This window comes from Hemitrygon akajei, chromosome 10, assembly GCF_048418815.1.
Source record: "Hemitrygon akajei chromosome 10, sHemAka1.3, whole genome shotgun sequence".
Lineage (NCBI taxonomy): Eukaryota > Metazoa > Chordata > Chondrichthyes > Myliobatiformes > Dasyatidae > Hemitrygon > Hemitrygon akajei.
This window is the reverse complement of record NC_133133.1, coordinates 142,157,124-142,174,430: the sequence shown is the minus strand read 5'-3', so window position 1 is coordinate 142,174,430 and position 17,307 is coordinate 142,157,124. Positions and strand designations below refer to the sequence as shown.

The window sequence follows — 17,307 nt, the reverse complement described above, 5'->3', positions numbered from 1 at the left end:
ACCTCCCCTTCTGAAAATAAAATACTCATCATTATATGCCGCCATCTGCGACTTATATGGGTATTGATGCACCATCAATAACTCTTGGAGACGTGAGGCGAGATATAGGTTTTTATTGGCTGGAAGAAAGAACAAGCAGCAATTGACCACCACACTGCATCCTGGAGACTGAGGCCGGGGCGGAGTCCCCAATCGCCTTTATACCGGGGTCTGTGGGAGGAGCCACAGGAGCAGTCAGCGGGGGGGCATGTCCAGACAGGTATATGTAGTTCACCACAGGTACACAATTGGTACCTCCCTAGCAGTAATCTTCCTATCCAACACAGAAGTTTGACTCACAGTGACTGATTTCTATAGTTCAATACTTTGTTCACTGCTAAATTTTTCGATGCACTCTAATTTGAAGGATATAAAGATGGTGACTGGATATGGCAACAGACAAAACTAGCAGAGTGCCAGGGTTAAGTTAACTTGCACATTTAGTGCTATAGACAAGAGGGACAAACACAAATTCCACAGCTTTGCCACATCTGGAATCTTTTTTATTAATCATTCTTGGGATATCCTCTTTATCAGCAAAATCAGCGTTTAATAGCCTTGAGTGATGGTGTCCAATAGAGCTAAATCCCAATTAAAGAAAGTACAGGCAACCCCAACATTACAGCTGTTCGAGTAACGAAAATTCACCCTTACAGAATTCACAAATCCCTGCGCAAGAATTTGAGGAATGGAATAAATTTCAACCTTGAAAAATATTTGAATAAACACAGCTTTTATTTCAGCTTCCTTTTCCTGACATATGCACAGGTGATTTGGATTCCCATTTCAGAAAATTATGACATTCACCATTTTATAAGAACCCACCCCACCCTCACCCTCACCCCCACATAATATTGCCCCAATATTTCCATATTGAAATCAAATCCTGTCAGCTTTGTATTTGGGGAATTAACGCTTGCATTTAATGTTCTGAATTAGAATGAGAATAATTAGAATCAGGTTTATTACTCTGACATATGACATGAAATTTGTTGTTTTGTGGCAGCAGTACAGTGCAGAACATAAAAATTACAATAAGTTACAATAAGTAAATAAATAGTACAAAAATCGCAAGATGGTGTTTATGGATGGTCTGAAATCTGATGCTTGGGGGGGATTATACTCTTTCTGCTAGCTGTTTAGATGAAGGCTGTTAGAGGGAAATTTACTAGCTTGCTTCCTAATGGCACATTTAATAAGTTCTCCATAGACAGCCTAGTTAGTAGGTGGCTTTCTATATAATTTTCTTTCTCACTCTTCTTCTTGGCAAGGCTTAACCATCAATAATGAAACAGTGCAACACGCAGCATATGTCCATGTATCTTAAACCAAGCACTACCAGCCTCCTGGAGAAGATACAAGCAGTGCAATCAATGTCAGAGCATGCCGAGAGTCTGTTTATTCACATTTTGTGTTTCAACATTTCGTTAGTTGTTAACACAATGCACACGTAATATGGATAATGCGCATGAGTCACGATTGCAGCTGCCATTTGCCTTGTCATGGTGACCCAGCAGACTGACACACTCGTGGCCGAAAGCCAGTAGCGGGGAAGCTCTTGATGTGCTCAGAGGTTACAACAGTAACAGGAGCAGAGGCAGGTTTCATCAGGGTACTGCATGAACACATCCTTCTTGGGGCTCGGGTTGGAGACTCATTCTAGACAAGAATGACCTCCTGCTGATGACTGCGCTGCTTTTCTTTCCTTCTAACAATTTGCGTTGTTCACACCCGCAGGAATTTAGAAACTAAGGAATACTGGCAAGCACCGCATCCTCGAGCAATTATAATAACAGCCAATCAACAACTAGCCTGTGTGTCGGCGATGAATCCCATTAAATCACACTGGCTCATGATCCTCTCTGTTCCTGCATGTGTTGGAGGGAGGGCATCAGATAGTGTATTGAACCTATTTTAACATCTCTGTTGTAAACTAATTCCTGATAAAAATGCCCTGTGATTAGCTGGCTCTGAAAGATCATGCTGTTTTACCTGTGCAACAGCTGCCACGACTTCAGCACGAAGGGTACTTACCACATTAGTTGGTATTGAGCTGAATTCTGTGCCTGAGGTTTGAACCAATTACTCACCTCATGCATTGCTCTCACCACTTCAATGCTACTTTGACAACCTGATGTGGATTTCTCTGCTAGCAGGGAGGGAGAGCATTTGCAAAACATTTTGTATATTCTAAGGAGCCATTCGAAGCATAACAATTAGATTAAAATGACAACCACTGACAAATTATATTAAGAACACAATCTATTTCTATTATCTATAAATGATGTCATTTAGTGCCGAATTGAACAACACACTGACACCCCACTGACACTACCCATGGAGTGCCTATTTGTTACAATGTTCTTGGTCAAAACACTCATAGGTGTATCACCCCTGTACAATAAAAGAAGACATCTGCTCAGGCAGTGACTGATATCATTCCACAGAAACTTCCACAGCCTGTAGATAGTAACAGGTTCAACAGTGGTGACAAGTTCAATGATGGTTGTCATCTCTAGCTGGGGAGTGGAAGGAAGGGGGAGCCAGTAGATTCCATCACACCCAATAGGAAATGAGAGAGACAGTAGGAGGCAGGCACCTGTACCCAACACGTGAAGAAGCTGTTGCTAGACCCCAGCAGCTCAGCAAATAAGCCAGGGTACACCCTGAGCTGCACCGCTTGCCAGCACCAGCCTTGACCAGTAGAACTTGTACGTTGCTGCATTGACCCACTCCACAATAAGCCTTGTGATGACTTTAACCATTTTATTGTTGTGGGACTGCCCACAGATGGTTGAGCCCTCTGGTGGATTCCCAGTACAGTCGCTTCATTAATGCCTCATCTCTATATCTAATGCTGCAAGTATCCCTTTTAGTTCTGATTCCATTATCACTCTTGTGACCAGGAATGAATCTTGGTTGCTTAACAAGGTAATGATGTAATTTCAACATGTGTAGATATAACATTAGAAGCATTGTTCAATATTTTTGTTTATTGCGTTAAGATTTGTTTTCTTACAATTAAATGGAAACAAATCATCCATTATTAAAGTTCCCTAGCACTTTGAGGACTCAGAAAGTGCTTTAAACTTCATATGCTACATTTTAAATGGACTGGATTAGAGTTGAAGAGTTAATCAGTTAAACCTCCACAAAAAAATTGTTCCTAACTTCAAAACTTCTCAAATATTTCTGTGCTGAGGTCACAAAGTTGTGCTTTCAATATCATTCATTACAGAAGGTAATTCACCATGGAGAACAATGTAAATTGAGCAAAATAGTACCAAGTTTAAGAGTATCCAAGCCAAGTTACAGAGATATTATCACAGCAGATTTTCAGATTTCCAGATAATGCCTTGTTTAACTAAGCCCAGAATAAATATCACCATTATTATCACATGCCATATCATATGACATTGGTGGTCATAATTGTTCTTGGTAATTTCTACAGAAGCAGTATTACATTGGCTTGGTCTAAATATAGTCTTCTTGTAATCTCTTCCTGAGGAGTCAACTTGTGTTTTGCAGATGCAGAATAGTGCCTGGATATGGAGAAAAGACAAAGAAGAGGCAACCATTAAAACACAGCAAGAGGATCATCTCAGTCGACACACCTACAGAGTGAAATAGCTGACACAGGCTATGGTGCTTGATCATGGTCCTGACTATACAGATATTCCCAGTGGACTGAACTTGTAGCTCATGTGATCAATCAAGTGTCTGGTAGCCAAGTCCAATGTTGGGAAATGTGTTTACTCAAACTGAATGTGACTTGTAAGCAATAGTCTTTATGTAAAACAAACACAATATTAACATGTGGAGTCCGGGGTATTCAGCATTACCTGCTCATTAATGTTCCTCAAGGCCGTGCAGAGTTACATTTCTAAATCCTGAGCGCTCTCATAATCTCCTGCACATTGTTCTTTTGTAATTGCATGGAAAAATAACCAAGATTGTAAGCACATGTGTGTGTAACACGCACTTGGATTTCCAGCATCTGCAGATTTTCTCCTGTTCATACGTATGCAGCACCTTCTGCTTCATGCTCACTCTGGGTGATACCATACAAATATGCAAGCCTTAGAATATATTTCCAAATATCTCTCAGTCATCTATAACATGCGGTTTTAAAAGAAAGTCCATTTGGAACTTTATCTTCAGTTATATTTCCCATCAAAACAACTGCAGAGATTTTCCTGATTAGAACCTGGCGATGACATAAGGCACAAGAAACAGTGGTTCTACAATAATATAAGAGCAGAATATTATATATAATATTATATAGAAACAGGGAAGAGACTTTAAATGAAATGTGAAATCCTCTGGTTTATAGAATTGTATTGACCATAGTCCACCATACAATTGATTGGGTCTATTGAAGTGGAAAAGCAAAAACATGTGAAATCATTGCTTGCAATTCGTTGTTTATTGCCTTGATTTTTCTTTGATATTCTGCATTTTTCATCCATCTCCAGAACTCTGTTGCCCTGTTCTCCTAATTCACAACCCAGATATGAGATATGCTATGAGAGCCTTGCCTCTCACAATAACTAGACTCGCTCTTTACCCACAATTGGTCTCGCCTTCAAGATACCTACAGACACTTTAGTCGAAATTCTGCCGAAATTCTCATTAATTATCTCAAAATGATTCATATTTCTGTTTTCTTTTTTCATCATTTCATTCCAAGTGGAAGCAGCAGTTCATGTCAGACTATCATGCTGCTAGAGGTTGCTGTGGAGGTAACTTGAACACAGGTTATTGACTGGAAAGCAACAAATCCAGAGGCTTCCAATGCTTAGAATCTCTTGAATATATCTGATGACTTTCATCGCTTGATTATCAGCTAACTAGTTGGAGAAAAGTGTACGAAGAAGATAGATCTTGATAAGATGATAGTATGGTTAACAGGTGCACCGAATTCCAGACACCGAGCAGAAAGTGAAGAAAATATGTCACCAACACAAAATTCAATATGAATCCAAGATTAAATGAGACAATCCTGACTTCGTCCAATCTATTGGACGGAGGTAGAAAGAAAATTATTGGCATAGAAAAACAAGAATGTTTGAAAGCAGCAAATGACAAAAAAAAATACATTTTTACTCTGGCACAACACTGTTGTTCATCAATGGTGAAGGTGTGTTTTTCGCTCAGCTGGAAGTGGAAATGGAATGAACCATATCCAAATGTTTATTTTTTGGTGTAAAAATCAATTTGTTGATACAAACAAGAGCAGACAAAGTAGCAGTGAAGAAGTGAACAACCTCTATAACCAAAGAACCCTTAAATTTGAAGAGTGGAGAAGAAGGGAATAGAATGTATAGTGATGATCCAGCAGACAAAAATTGTATTGAGATGTTCAAAACTATATCCTCTTTGCTCTCTACTGGCCTGTAACTTGAGGGTACAGCATATTTTTGTTGTCAAGTGAAGGATAGGGTCCAGGTACAACTGATGATATTTGGAAATTGCCTTGGTAAATACAACTTGTAAAAGTTCTGAAGCAATTATTTTAGAATTATAAAATCATTACAGCACTGGTGAAGATTATTCTGCTTATTGAGCCTAAGGCAAATGCAGTTAATCCTTTTCCATGTCTCTTTCTCTGGAGCTCAGTATTTTCTCCCTCAAGGATTTATCCAATTTCTTTTCAAAAGCCATGACTTAATTTGCTTCCACCATTCTTTAACATGGCCTGTTCCATACGATAAGAGTTTACTCCTTTGTCTCGTTTGTCAGTCATTTTAAATCTGTGCCTTCTGGTCTTTGACCATTCCATCAATGTACTTTGTCGGCACCTATAACAACCTAATCAAATCTCTTCTCAGGTAAATACCTCTATATCCTCCTGTGCTTTCACCCTTGTCTCCAGGTACAATCCTGTGCCCATTCTAAAATCTTCACATCCTTCCTAAGATGTAATGCCCACAGTGCTCTAATTATGGCTGTCCTAATGTTCTGAGGGTTTCAACATAATTTGTACTCCCTATTAACAAAATCCAGGATTACATAAGCTATTTAAATTGCTTTTTTAACCTTTCAGATATTAGTGCATTTGCATTCTGTTGCTGCGTATTGTTTTAGAATTGTGCCATGTTTAATAGGTTTCTTCCTACCAGAACATACCACTTCCAGATTTCTGTGTTAACTATCATCTGCTCATTCGACCGCGTGAATTATTTTAACATAATGTCTGTCAGTATCCTATTTTCTAAAGCTACCAATTTTTGTACTATCAACACATTTTTAAATTGTGCTCTATACACCCAAATCGAAGTTTTTACAATGTATTGATTAAAACTGTGTTCCTGAGAATTGAGGAATGCTGCTATCGTCAAAGCCAAAACCACATTCATTCTGTTTTATGTATCATGGACTTTAATTTTGCATCTTATGCAGCATTCAGTCAACTGTCTTTTGGAACTCTGCATGCATAACATCAACTGCTGTGCAACCAAGCTGTGTATTATGGAGACGCTGGCCCATCACCCCACCAAATCCACACGAACCATCAACCATTCATTTACTCATCCTACATTAATCCCATCTTGTTTTTACCTCACCAAAATTCATCCAATGTGGTTATACATGATTTGCCTTTAACAAGCTTTATTTAAGCTGAACCACATATCTAAGTCACAGATAATTCTGTTAAAGTTTTACTTCTTGGCCCATTGTTAGTTGTTTGGTTTTTAATGCTTTTCAATGAACAAGAACTTGCACGGGTATTGGCCATGTCTGTCAATTTTCCATATCTATGCAAGATTGAAAGGTAACAGTCAATATCTGTGCAACTAATGCTCCTACCTCCTCCAATGCCTCCCATCCAGATCTGTCAACAAGCCTCCCAATACAACAAGCCAACCTCCACAGTACTTCCACTCCATCAATTCTTAGGCTGCTCAGTCTTGAAATATTTCTCTCTGTTACAATGCTGGCAGATGCAAAGTACTTACATTGTGTCTCCGTCATGCCCTCTTTTTTCATGTATTGATCCAATATTTTGGTCCCAAATTGACACCTCATAATTTACTATTAATATGCTTGTAGAAGACTTTAAGGATCCCTTTTATGTTAGCTGTCATTCTGTACACATTTGCTTCCCTCTCCAATTATTCTATTCTTTATATCCTCTGTGATCTTTCTATATTTAGTCTGTTTCACATTTGTATGATCAGCACAGCAGTTGTCACACACCAGTGCCAACTCCTCCAAACAGGCATCCCAAATCCTTTTCTGCTATGTCCATTTTCATTTCAGGAATCGGGGGTTAATATGATCATCCTTCCTCTCTGCATGACTGTATCTGGATCCTACTAACACCATCCTCTCTGTAAATTCTTTTTTTGCAACTGTATTTTTGCTACCAGGTTTTGATTCCAATTTCTTTGCCCTTCACATAGTAACATTGAAGTATTAAAATAGTTGTCATCCCTCATTGTCTGTACTCTGTAGTTCTTGCATCTCATTGTAATTTCCCTGCAAATTTGATTATCTTTAAATTCCAATCTAACTGATGGCTTAACAAATACCACCCTGTGGTAAAGCAGTTTTGGCTACCATTTCAAGAAAGAGAAGCACTAAAGAACTAGGCCATTCATCCCTCACCAAGCCAGTTTCTTCTGCTCTATTTTTAAAGAAGAACATTACTTACTTACTGACCATTATGCCTGCTAATGGTCATTTAGGGCAGTGATGATATTCCTCCATCTCCGTCTGTCCTTGGCCGTCCTCTCTATTGTGCCCTAGATGTGGTTCTGGGTCCTCATTTCAGCCTCTACAATATGGCACCGTTGCCTTTGGATGCCTGCATTTCCTCTGCCCTTCAGGGATCCAGTGAAGTGCTGTCTTGATAATGGAGCTGGCCTCTCTTCTCATCACATGGCCAATCCACCTCCAGTGCTTCCTCAGGATGATTGTGGCCATGTCCTCTTGATGACACTGAAGGAGTAGGACGTGGCTGGAGATCTTTCAGGGTCAGAAGATACAGAATTTATTCCAGAGGTCTGAAATGACAAAACCTTGGCAAGATCACTCTCTGTCATCAGCAAGCATTCTGACTGTACAAGAGTGTGGACAGAACACAGCTCAGGTACAGCTTCACTTTTGTGTCGACACTGAACTTGATTGATCCCCACATGTTGCTCATTGCTCTGAAGATATTTATAGTTTTGCTAAGTCTTCTCTGGACGTCATCCATCGTCCCTGCCGAATGATGCTCTGCAGGTAGGTGAATCTGCCAGTGCTGTATGCCTTGACGGGAGGAAGAGATTCTACACTGGGGGTCATGGTCTCAGTCTTTCTCTGGCTGTCTCTGAGTCCAACCTGTCCACAAAAGGTGCACAGGTGCAGAGTGTTGACTTTCATGTGCTGATATGTATGTGATAACAATGCAAGGTCAAGGTCTTCCAAAGTAGAGAATAGAGTCCATCTAAATGCCCCTCTGCTTAACTTTCATTATTTGCCTTATAACTCAGTCAAATTCCAGGTTAAATGATATCATCAATGTCAAAGCTCAAGTTGCTGTCCCCAACTGTGCAGATGAAGTTCGCTTAGAAACTTTGAATGAGCCGGACAGTTTTGGAAAGGATCCTGCATGATTTGAGAATTCACCAGAGGCTCTCCTTGTGGATGCTGTCAAAAGCCTTTTCAATATCCATGACATTTACATACAGTTGTTTCTGTCACTCTGTGCACTGCTCAATGATGTTACCACAGCCTCCGTTCTTCCTGAAGCCAGGTTGCTCCTTCCTCAAGTACACAGCAACAGCACCTGTAAACCGTTGGACAATGACTTTGGCGAGTATTTCACTGGGCATTGGCAAAAGTGTAATTACGCACCAGTTGTTGCAATCGCATAGCGCTCCTGTCTTGGGGATCCTAGCAATAACGCCTTTTGTCCTGTTCTTGGGTACTTGTCCCCATTCCCAGATTATAGTAAACAATGATTGCAGGATGGTTTTGCTTCAGCTTCAAACAGTTCAGAGTTCAAATTGTCACGTCTTAGAGCTTTGCTATTCTTTATCTGATTTAATCGCAGCAACCTTTCTTTCTTTGATGGATCTGTGTTGATGACAAATTTCTCTGCTGCCTCTTGTTTGTCAAATTCTTCTGGTGGTGGTCTATTCAGTAATTCTCCAAAATACTCTGTCCATCGTACTTACTTGCTCTTTCTCGGTTGTCAAAAGCAGACGATTCTTATTTCCCATGGGACCACTGAATCTGGAGTGGAACTTTTCACATACCAATTTTGAAATTTTTCATATATTTCCCTGATCACCTTGATTGGCTGCTTCTTCAGCCTGCACTGCAAGGTCTTCCATGTGGACTCTCTTATCCTCTCTTACAAGTGTCTTCACTTCCTTGTTAGCTTCAGCGTATGCTAGTTGAAGTTTCACCTTAAGTAATTTTGACTTTGGATCTATTACTTTCTTCTTAATCTTTCATCTTTCTTCTAAGGGTGTCCATATTTACTACTGTATCCATTCTTTGTTCTTCTTTCCAGCTCTGTACCCTAGACAAGACTTGCTGTTCTCCTTGAAGGCTGAGACAATCCGTTTCCACATTGTATCAATCTTGTCTACTGACACATCCTCATCAAGGTCTTGCAAGGCCTGAAGTATGCTCTTAAGTTGAATGGTGAAGGCAGATCTCACACTGGTGTCCTAGGGCGTCTTAACATCAAGATATCTTTGTACATGCGATCTGGTCCCAGTGCTTCTCAGCTTGAATTTCATCACTGCTACAATAAAGTGGTGTTTGTTCCTTTCTTCAACTTTACGTCCTGCAAGGACCATCTCCCCATGCAGATAATCAAATGGTCAACGTGTTTCTTGTCATGTCCATTGGTTGAGCACCATGCCAGTTTGTGGATTTAATCATGTGGAAAGAGGGTCCCTCGTATGACCAGATTATTCACAGGTTATGTTTTGTAACTTCAAAACATTAAACTAATTCAAATGAAGATGCGATGAGTCTGAAATACGGGTGTAACTTCGCCTTTAATTTAAATGAGCTGTGTGTGGTTGTGTGACAACATATGCAATTAATATATTTTTACATATAACCAGTAATTATTTAAGCAAACAGGAATACTTAATCAAACAATATATATACAAGGACACTCAAATATAACTTAAATATTAAATACACCACACATGGCACAGAATTCCACCAGTCTTTTGCGGTTGTTATTCATCTTTCCACACCTATGCATGCCCATAACCCAAGTGAAGTATTTCCCACTTTGGCATTTAAATCTCCTAAGACAATGATTATGTCATGATGTGGTGATCAGAGTTACTATCGTTAGTTGGAGCATAGCACTGGATCACAGTCATGTTCAATTGCTTCCCTTTCAGTTTGATTCTCATCAGCCTGCTGTTGATTGGTTTCCACTCCAGCAAGCACTTCTCAAACAGGAGAAAAGCTTCAGATGCTGGAAATCAACCAGGAAATGCAAGTCCTGCAGAAGGATCGCAGCCCGAACCGTCAACTCTACTCTTTTCCATAGATGCTGCCTGGCCTGCTGAGTTCCTCCAGCATTTGTATGTGTGTGCAAGCACTTCTCAATGCCTTTCTTCAAAATGACAACTACACCATCATGATGCTGACTATCTTCCCTTCCTGAGTATAAATCTGTTATACCAGTTGCTGCCTTTAGTCTGCCAGACCCCATCCATTGCTTTCACTGATACCCAGTGCATGTTTTTTTGTGCTAGCTCGCCAATGTTGTACATAGTTGTACAAACCAGAAACCAATTTTGGTCTTGAACTTGCCAGTGTTCAAGGCTAGCTTCATCATGCCAGTAGCTTTCTCTCAGTTTTCACTTCTGTCAACCATGCAGGTCCTGAATGGAGACTCAGGAATGTTGTCCCACACTGACTTTGAAAGATTCTCCAATTGCCATTTCCATAATGGTTTTGTATGATCAATCAGGGTTGTTAGCCCTAGCTGAACCCCTGAATCTGGAGGACAGGTGGACCGCTGTTAGTCTGGCCTCTACCCTTTGACTTGTTTGGCATGGGTGACCCTACCAAGAGCCAAAGCATAAACCATGACTCCTGCCAAAATAGCTCTCCAGGTCATTGATCCGCAAGCCTCCAAACCCTCTTTTTGGAGGAAGTAAGATCATGGCTGGTATTTATTTCAGTACTACTCTCCAGCATTAATCCCATATCCCCTAATTCCCTTAATATCTAAAAGTCTATTGATTCTGTTTTGGATATACTGAGCTGAGTTACCATGATTTCACAGCAATCTTGCATGGAGAATTACAAAGATTCATTATCCTTGGGGTGAAGAAATTTATTTTCATCACTTTCCTAAATGGCTAATATTTTATTTTGAGAACATGACCCCACTAGGGAGAATGACAGTTCCAGTTGCACTGCCAAGTCTTTTCAGAACTACGTATTTCAATGAGATCATCTTTCAGTCTTCTAAATTCAAAAGAAACTGTGCTCAGTCCAAAAGGTCATTTCCCAGAGGGGAAGGTTAGCAGCAGAGTGCAATGCCTCAAAAGAAGGAGGCACCCATTTTTGAACGAGAAGGGGGCGAATTTCTTCTCTCCAAAGGATTATAAGTTTATGGAATTCTTAGAATGAGAAAGCTGTGGAGGCTGAGTCTTTCAATGTATGCAAAACTGAAATAAATTTTAATCAACCATGGGATCAGGGTAATGAGGCAGGAAACTGTACCAACATAATCTTATTAAATGGCCAAGTAGGCACGAGTGAATAAATGGCATGGTTAGGCACCCACATTCACTGGTTAATCATACTTACCAGAAGCAGATTGCTGTGCACCGTCTTCACTGCTAAGCCAGCTGGAAGTTAATCTGCAAGACCTAGCATAATGTAATATTTCTCCAGTGCAGCTATCAAGGGAACAAATGAACAAGAACCTTGCTCCACATTGCTTTGAAGGCTCTCTTTGGTTACTCACAATCCGAAGAGTCAGAGACTGAATATATCTGACATTGCCTGATATCCACTCCTTAAAAATTCCTCGTTCTTTAAAAGAACAAAAAGCTAAAGATACTAAAACAGTTCAAATGAATTATGTACTTATTGCTATTCAAATGAATGGATTTGCTGTGAGCTAGACCTAAACTGATATAGATGCAATGGATAGGTTCTCCAGTGTGTGTGAAAGGGAACCTGCACCTCCACTGGACTCCAGATGGAGGGATACCTAGAAACTGGGCAAATCCCCAGGAATCAGCTGGGCTGAAGTCTGGGATTTCCAATGCCATGGGAATTCTGAAATGTCTCCATTACAAAGCTAATGGCAGAACCTCCACGTGGAACTTCCAGTGTAGCTGCAGGTGATGTGGCCCAGTTTAACCAAGGGCATGTAATCCCCCCTTCTGCCCTTCATTATCCATAACAATGTTTCCCTGTGGCTACTTACAGCCCAGTTTCACGAATATCATTTGCCATTTTTTGTGCATTTATACATAAAGCTCTCTGAAGCTTTCCTAAACGGCCTTCTATTCTCTCAGGCTGAGCCAATTGAATTCTGTACAAGTTCTTATGCTACCTATCCCTCTCAATTCTTGGTGTTCCTCATTTTTCTTCCTATTACTATATCCTGATGCCAACATCGCTGTCATCATCATCATCATCATCAAATAAACTAATGCACGGAGTTAGATCACTTGATATTCTCAGCACTAAACGAACAGTTCAATAATAGTTTTTCATAAGAGAGATATGGACAAGGAAGCGATTAATGAATATACTGTATATTAGCCACCTGACCCTGCATCTTCTATGATGACTCTGGAAATTAACTTTGCGCAGCCTTTCAAGTGGGAACAATTGAGAAACAGGTTGACAATGTGTCACACCTGTCTTGTCATGCTCAGTGTTTGTGAAGTAGTCTCTGAGCTTTAAGCAGATATACAACACCATGCTTTGGGCAACACTGTGTAGCTTTCACTAAGTATTGTGGTCATGTGGACCATGAATGTACAACTACTCAGTAATGGTACAGTGTTAGGCGTAAGAACTGGGTTCTATTAGATAATACTGATCTGAGATACTACAGTTATGTTATATTGTATCTGATGTATGCAAATATCATGAAGTGTAACATCATAAGACATTACTGTGCCATGACACAAAATGTCTTGAATTAGATTATTTATCTCTGTGTGATGTGTTTGCCTTTGTCAAACTCACAGTTTTAGTGGGAAACAGAAATATTGTACACCAACAATCTGTGCAAATAGACTGCTTAAATAAACGCATTAAGTGAGCAAATCTATTAAAGTGACAAGATATTATATGCCTCAACCAATTTTCATTAATTTCTGTAAATTGTTAAAGGAATCCAAGTTTTTATTATTATTAGTATTTTTCCTGAATTATTTTCTGTTTATGGCCTCATTGCATTCTTTATAAATCCTTTACAGTTTCAATTCATTCCTTCCCACAACACTGAAATTCCTGAACACCTGCACTCTATAGCCCTAATCCATCAATCCAAAGACTAGCAAACCTGAAATTAATTAATTACCACTTGCAGATTTAAATCTGCCTCCAGAGACTGGGCTCCTTAGAACACAAACACAGTCCTCAACAAAGCATCAGTTCTTGAGGAAGTTGATCAGTAAAAAAGAAATTCTGTGTAATATAACTAATAATTCTATGTTCTTACAATCTATCCAATACTACTTCAAATAAGGTGTAAAAATGTTTATAATTCACTAGATACTAGCTACAACATCAATTGTACATTGATATTTAAAATTTTGTAACAGGTAATGTTTCATTGTCATGATAAAAAAACTTTTAGTCACATTATTTATATATCACAGTAATCAAAATATTCCTTCTACTGATCATAATAACACTACCTGGGAATATTTCCCCCGTTTTATCATTATATTACATGACACCTGTGTACTAATTTTGCATTTGAGGCAGAAGAACTGCTCTAAAAGCCAGCTCATAAACATTCTACAAATTCCCCCTCTGATTTTCCCAGTCTAACTGCATATTGAAATCCCCCATAACTTTGCGCTTTTGACAGGCCATTTCTATCTCCTGTAGCCCGCATCTTTTCTACTGTTTGGAGGCCTGTATATAACTCTCATCATGGTCTTTTTACCCTAGCAGTTTCTTAGCTTTCAATCCTATGTCACCTCTTTCTAACGATTTAATTTCATTTTTTTACCAACTGAGCTATGCTCATCCCTCTGCCTACCTGTCTGTTCTTTCAATACAATGTGTTTCCTTGGATGTTACACTCCCAGCTATAACCTTCTTCCAGCCATGACTCAGACCTGTTTTCATCACCCTTCTCAATTTTGTCCCCCTTTTACACTGCAACTCATCCTGCTGACTGCAATTTTACCCTATTATCAGCCTCTCCTTGCCAGCAGTCTCACTACTCACTGCCTCTATTTGTAGATGTGGTAAACTATGTATACCTGTCTGGACACGCCCCTCTGCTGACTGCTTCCTTGGCTCCTCCCAGAGACTCCTGTATAAAGGCCATTGGGGCACTGCTCCTCCCTCAGTCTCCGAGATGTCATGCTCCCTTTTGCTGTTAATAAAAGCCTATCGTTCACTTCCAGTCTCCGAGAGTCAATGATGGTGCATCAGTAGACCAACTGCACCATCCTCAATTCTATCACTCTGGTTCCCACCCCTCTGCCAAATTAGTTTCAACCCTCCTGAACAGTTCTCGCAAACCTGCCCACAAGGATATTGGACCCCCTCAGGTTCAGGTGTATTCTTTCCCTTTTGTACAGGTAGTACCTTCCCCAGAAGAGGTCCCAGTGATCCAGAAATCTGAACCCCTGCCCCTGCACCAGTTCCTTAGCCATGTATTTATCTCCCTTGTACTCCTATTCTCACCTTCACTGGCACATAGCACAGGCAGCAACCCAGAGATTACTACCTGGAGGTCCTGCTTTCTACCTAGCTCCCTAAAATCTCTTTTCAGGACATCCCCGCTTTTCCTCTTTATGTCATTGGTGCCAATATGTAAGAAGACTTGTGGCTGCTCACCTTGCCCCTTCAGAATGTCGTAGACATGATTGGCGACATTCCTGACCCTGGCACCCAAGAGGCAACATACCATCCAGATGTCTCTATCTCATCCACAGAATCTCGTGTCTATTCTTTTAACTATAGAATCTCCTATTACCACTGCAATCCTCCTCACCTCTCTTCTCTTCTGAACCATAGCAGCAAACTCAGTGCCAGAGACCTGGTCGCTGTGATGCCCCCCCACCCCCAGTTGGTCATCCCCCTCAACAATATGAGAAATGGTATAATTATTATTGAGGGGAACAGCCACAGGGGTATTCTGTATTGGCTGCCCATTTCCCTTCTTCCTCCAGACAGTCATGTGGTTACCTGCCTCCTGCAATATAGGGGTGACTACCTCCCTGTATCTCCTACCTATCACTGACTGATAGATAGATATGAACTGACTATCATCAGGCTGCAGCTCCAGTTCTTTAACAGGTTCTCTGAGGAGCTGCAGATTGGTGCACCTGGTGTAGATGTGGTTATCTGAGAGGCTATAGGTCTCCCAGAATTCCCATTTCATACAGATAAAACATAACACTGCCCCTGGAGTTATTAGCACTGCTCTTACTGTGCTGTAAAAGGCAAGGAATGAAGAAGAAGAAGAAACTTAACAGATCCTTGCCTGATCTTGCCTAAGCCTGATGAGCCAGAACCAAAGCCTCCCCACTCTGCATCTGGCCCACTCCAACAATGGCTACTCCACTTACATTTATTCACCCTTGCTGATGAATCCCATTCACTGATTGGCTGAAGTTCAAACTCCGAAAACTGCCAAAAAGCACTTCTTTCTTCATCGTCAATCGTGGACCTCTGTGAAGTCACCTCTTCTTGTCATGCTCCCCTTCACTGATCGGCTGCAGTTCAAGTTCCAGAAACTGCCCCAAGGCACTGCTTTTTACAATAGTCATTCATGAACCTGTGTGAATTTGCCTCTTCTTCTCACACTCCTGTCCACTGATTGACAGACAGACAGACATACTTTATTGGAAATTGGGTTTCGTTACAGCTGCACCAACCAAGAATAGTGAAGAAATATAGCAATACAAACCCATAAATAATTAAATAATAATAAGTTAATCATGCCAAGTGGAAATAAGTCCAGGACCAGCCTATTGGCTCAGGGTGTCTGACACTCCGAGGGAGGAGTTGTAAAGTTTGATTGCCACAGGTAGGAATTACTTCCTATGACGCTCAGTGTTACATCTCGGTGGAATGAGTCTCTGGCTGAATGTACTCCTGTGCCTAACCAGTACATTATGGAGTGGATGGGAGTTATTGTCCAAGATGGCATGCAACTTGGACAGCATCCTCCTTTCAGACACCACCGTCAGGGAGTCCAGTTCCACCCCCACAACATCACTGGCCTTACGAATGAGTTTGTTGATTCTGTTGGTGTCTGCTACCCTCAGCCTGCTGCTCCAGCACACAACAGCAAACATGATAGCACTGGCCACCACAGCCTCGTAGAACATCCTCAGCATCATCCGGAAGATGTTAAAGGACCTCAGTCTCCTCAGGAAATAGACAGCTCTGACCCTTCTTGTAGACAGCCTCAATTCAAACTCCAAAAACTTTTGCAAAACATTGCTTTTTAAATCTTTAGTGCAGATCTGTGTGACGTCCTGTTCTAAGCATAGAACACCATGAATTTTAAGTCCCTAGTGTTGTACCAACACATTCACATAGTGAACTTACCTTGAGCTGTATGCAGAAAAAGCTCAGTCTTCCCTCATTGACAATGAAGATGTTTCTTGTCTGTAACCAAATGAAAGCACCCCTTACTGCATTGCTTTGAAGATCTAGTTAAATGTACAATGTGATAAATTATTAGTTTTGCTGTTCATCACCAAACAAAACTCCAGGGTTCTACCTCAAATAACAAAAATCTGATTAATTCACAATGGTGTAGCAAATTGATGGGAAACATTTACAATGTATTTAAAAGTTAATGGACCAAGGGAAACTAATAACCACATACTGATACGTTGATTATCGTTTAGCGGACTTGGAAGAAATGCTTTCTGGACACTGACTGTTTTAAGAGGACGTGCTCTTTTGTTCTCCACTTCAGTGGATGATGGTGTTATATAAATCTAATTGCTACTGGAAACAAGTTGGCCATGGCCACTATCTAGCTAGTTCTTTTTCCAGCAAGATTTCCTTTCCCTTTTTGAAAGTGAAGTTGGAAAAAAATGCTAAACATCAAACAGAAAA

At 40.4% G+C, this 17,307-nt stretch overlaps 1 protein-coding gene across 1 annotated transcript in view; it reads left to right on the top strand.

Annotated features, from left to right (window-relative positions):
• Positions 1–13,344, top strand: part of LOC140734747 (protein shisa-like-1) — a 176,202-nt gene extending 162,858 nt beyond the window's left edge. The window contains exon 6 of the mRNA XM_073059185.1: positions 3,568–13,344. Coding sequence (XP_072915286.1) covers position 3,568 — 1 coding nt within the window. The 3' untranslated portion in view covers positions 3,569–13,344. The remainder of the gene's footprint in view (positions 1–3,567) is intronic.
• The last annotated feature ends 3,963 nt before the right edge of the window (positions 13,345–17,307 follow it).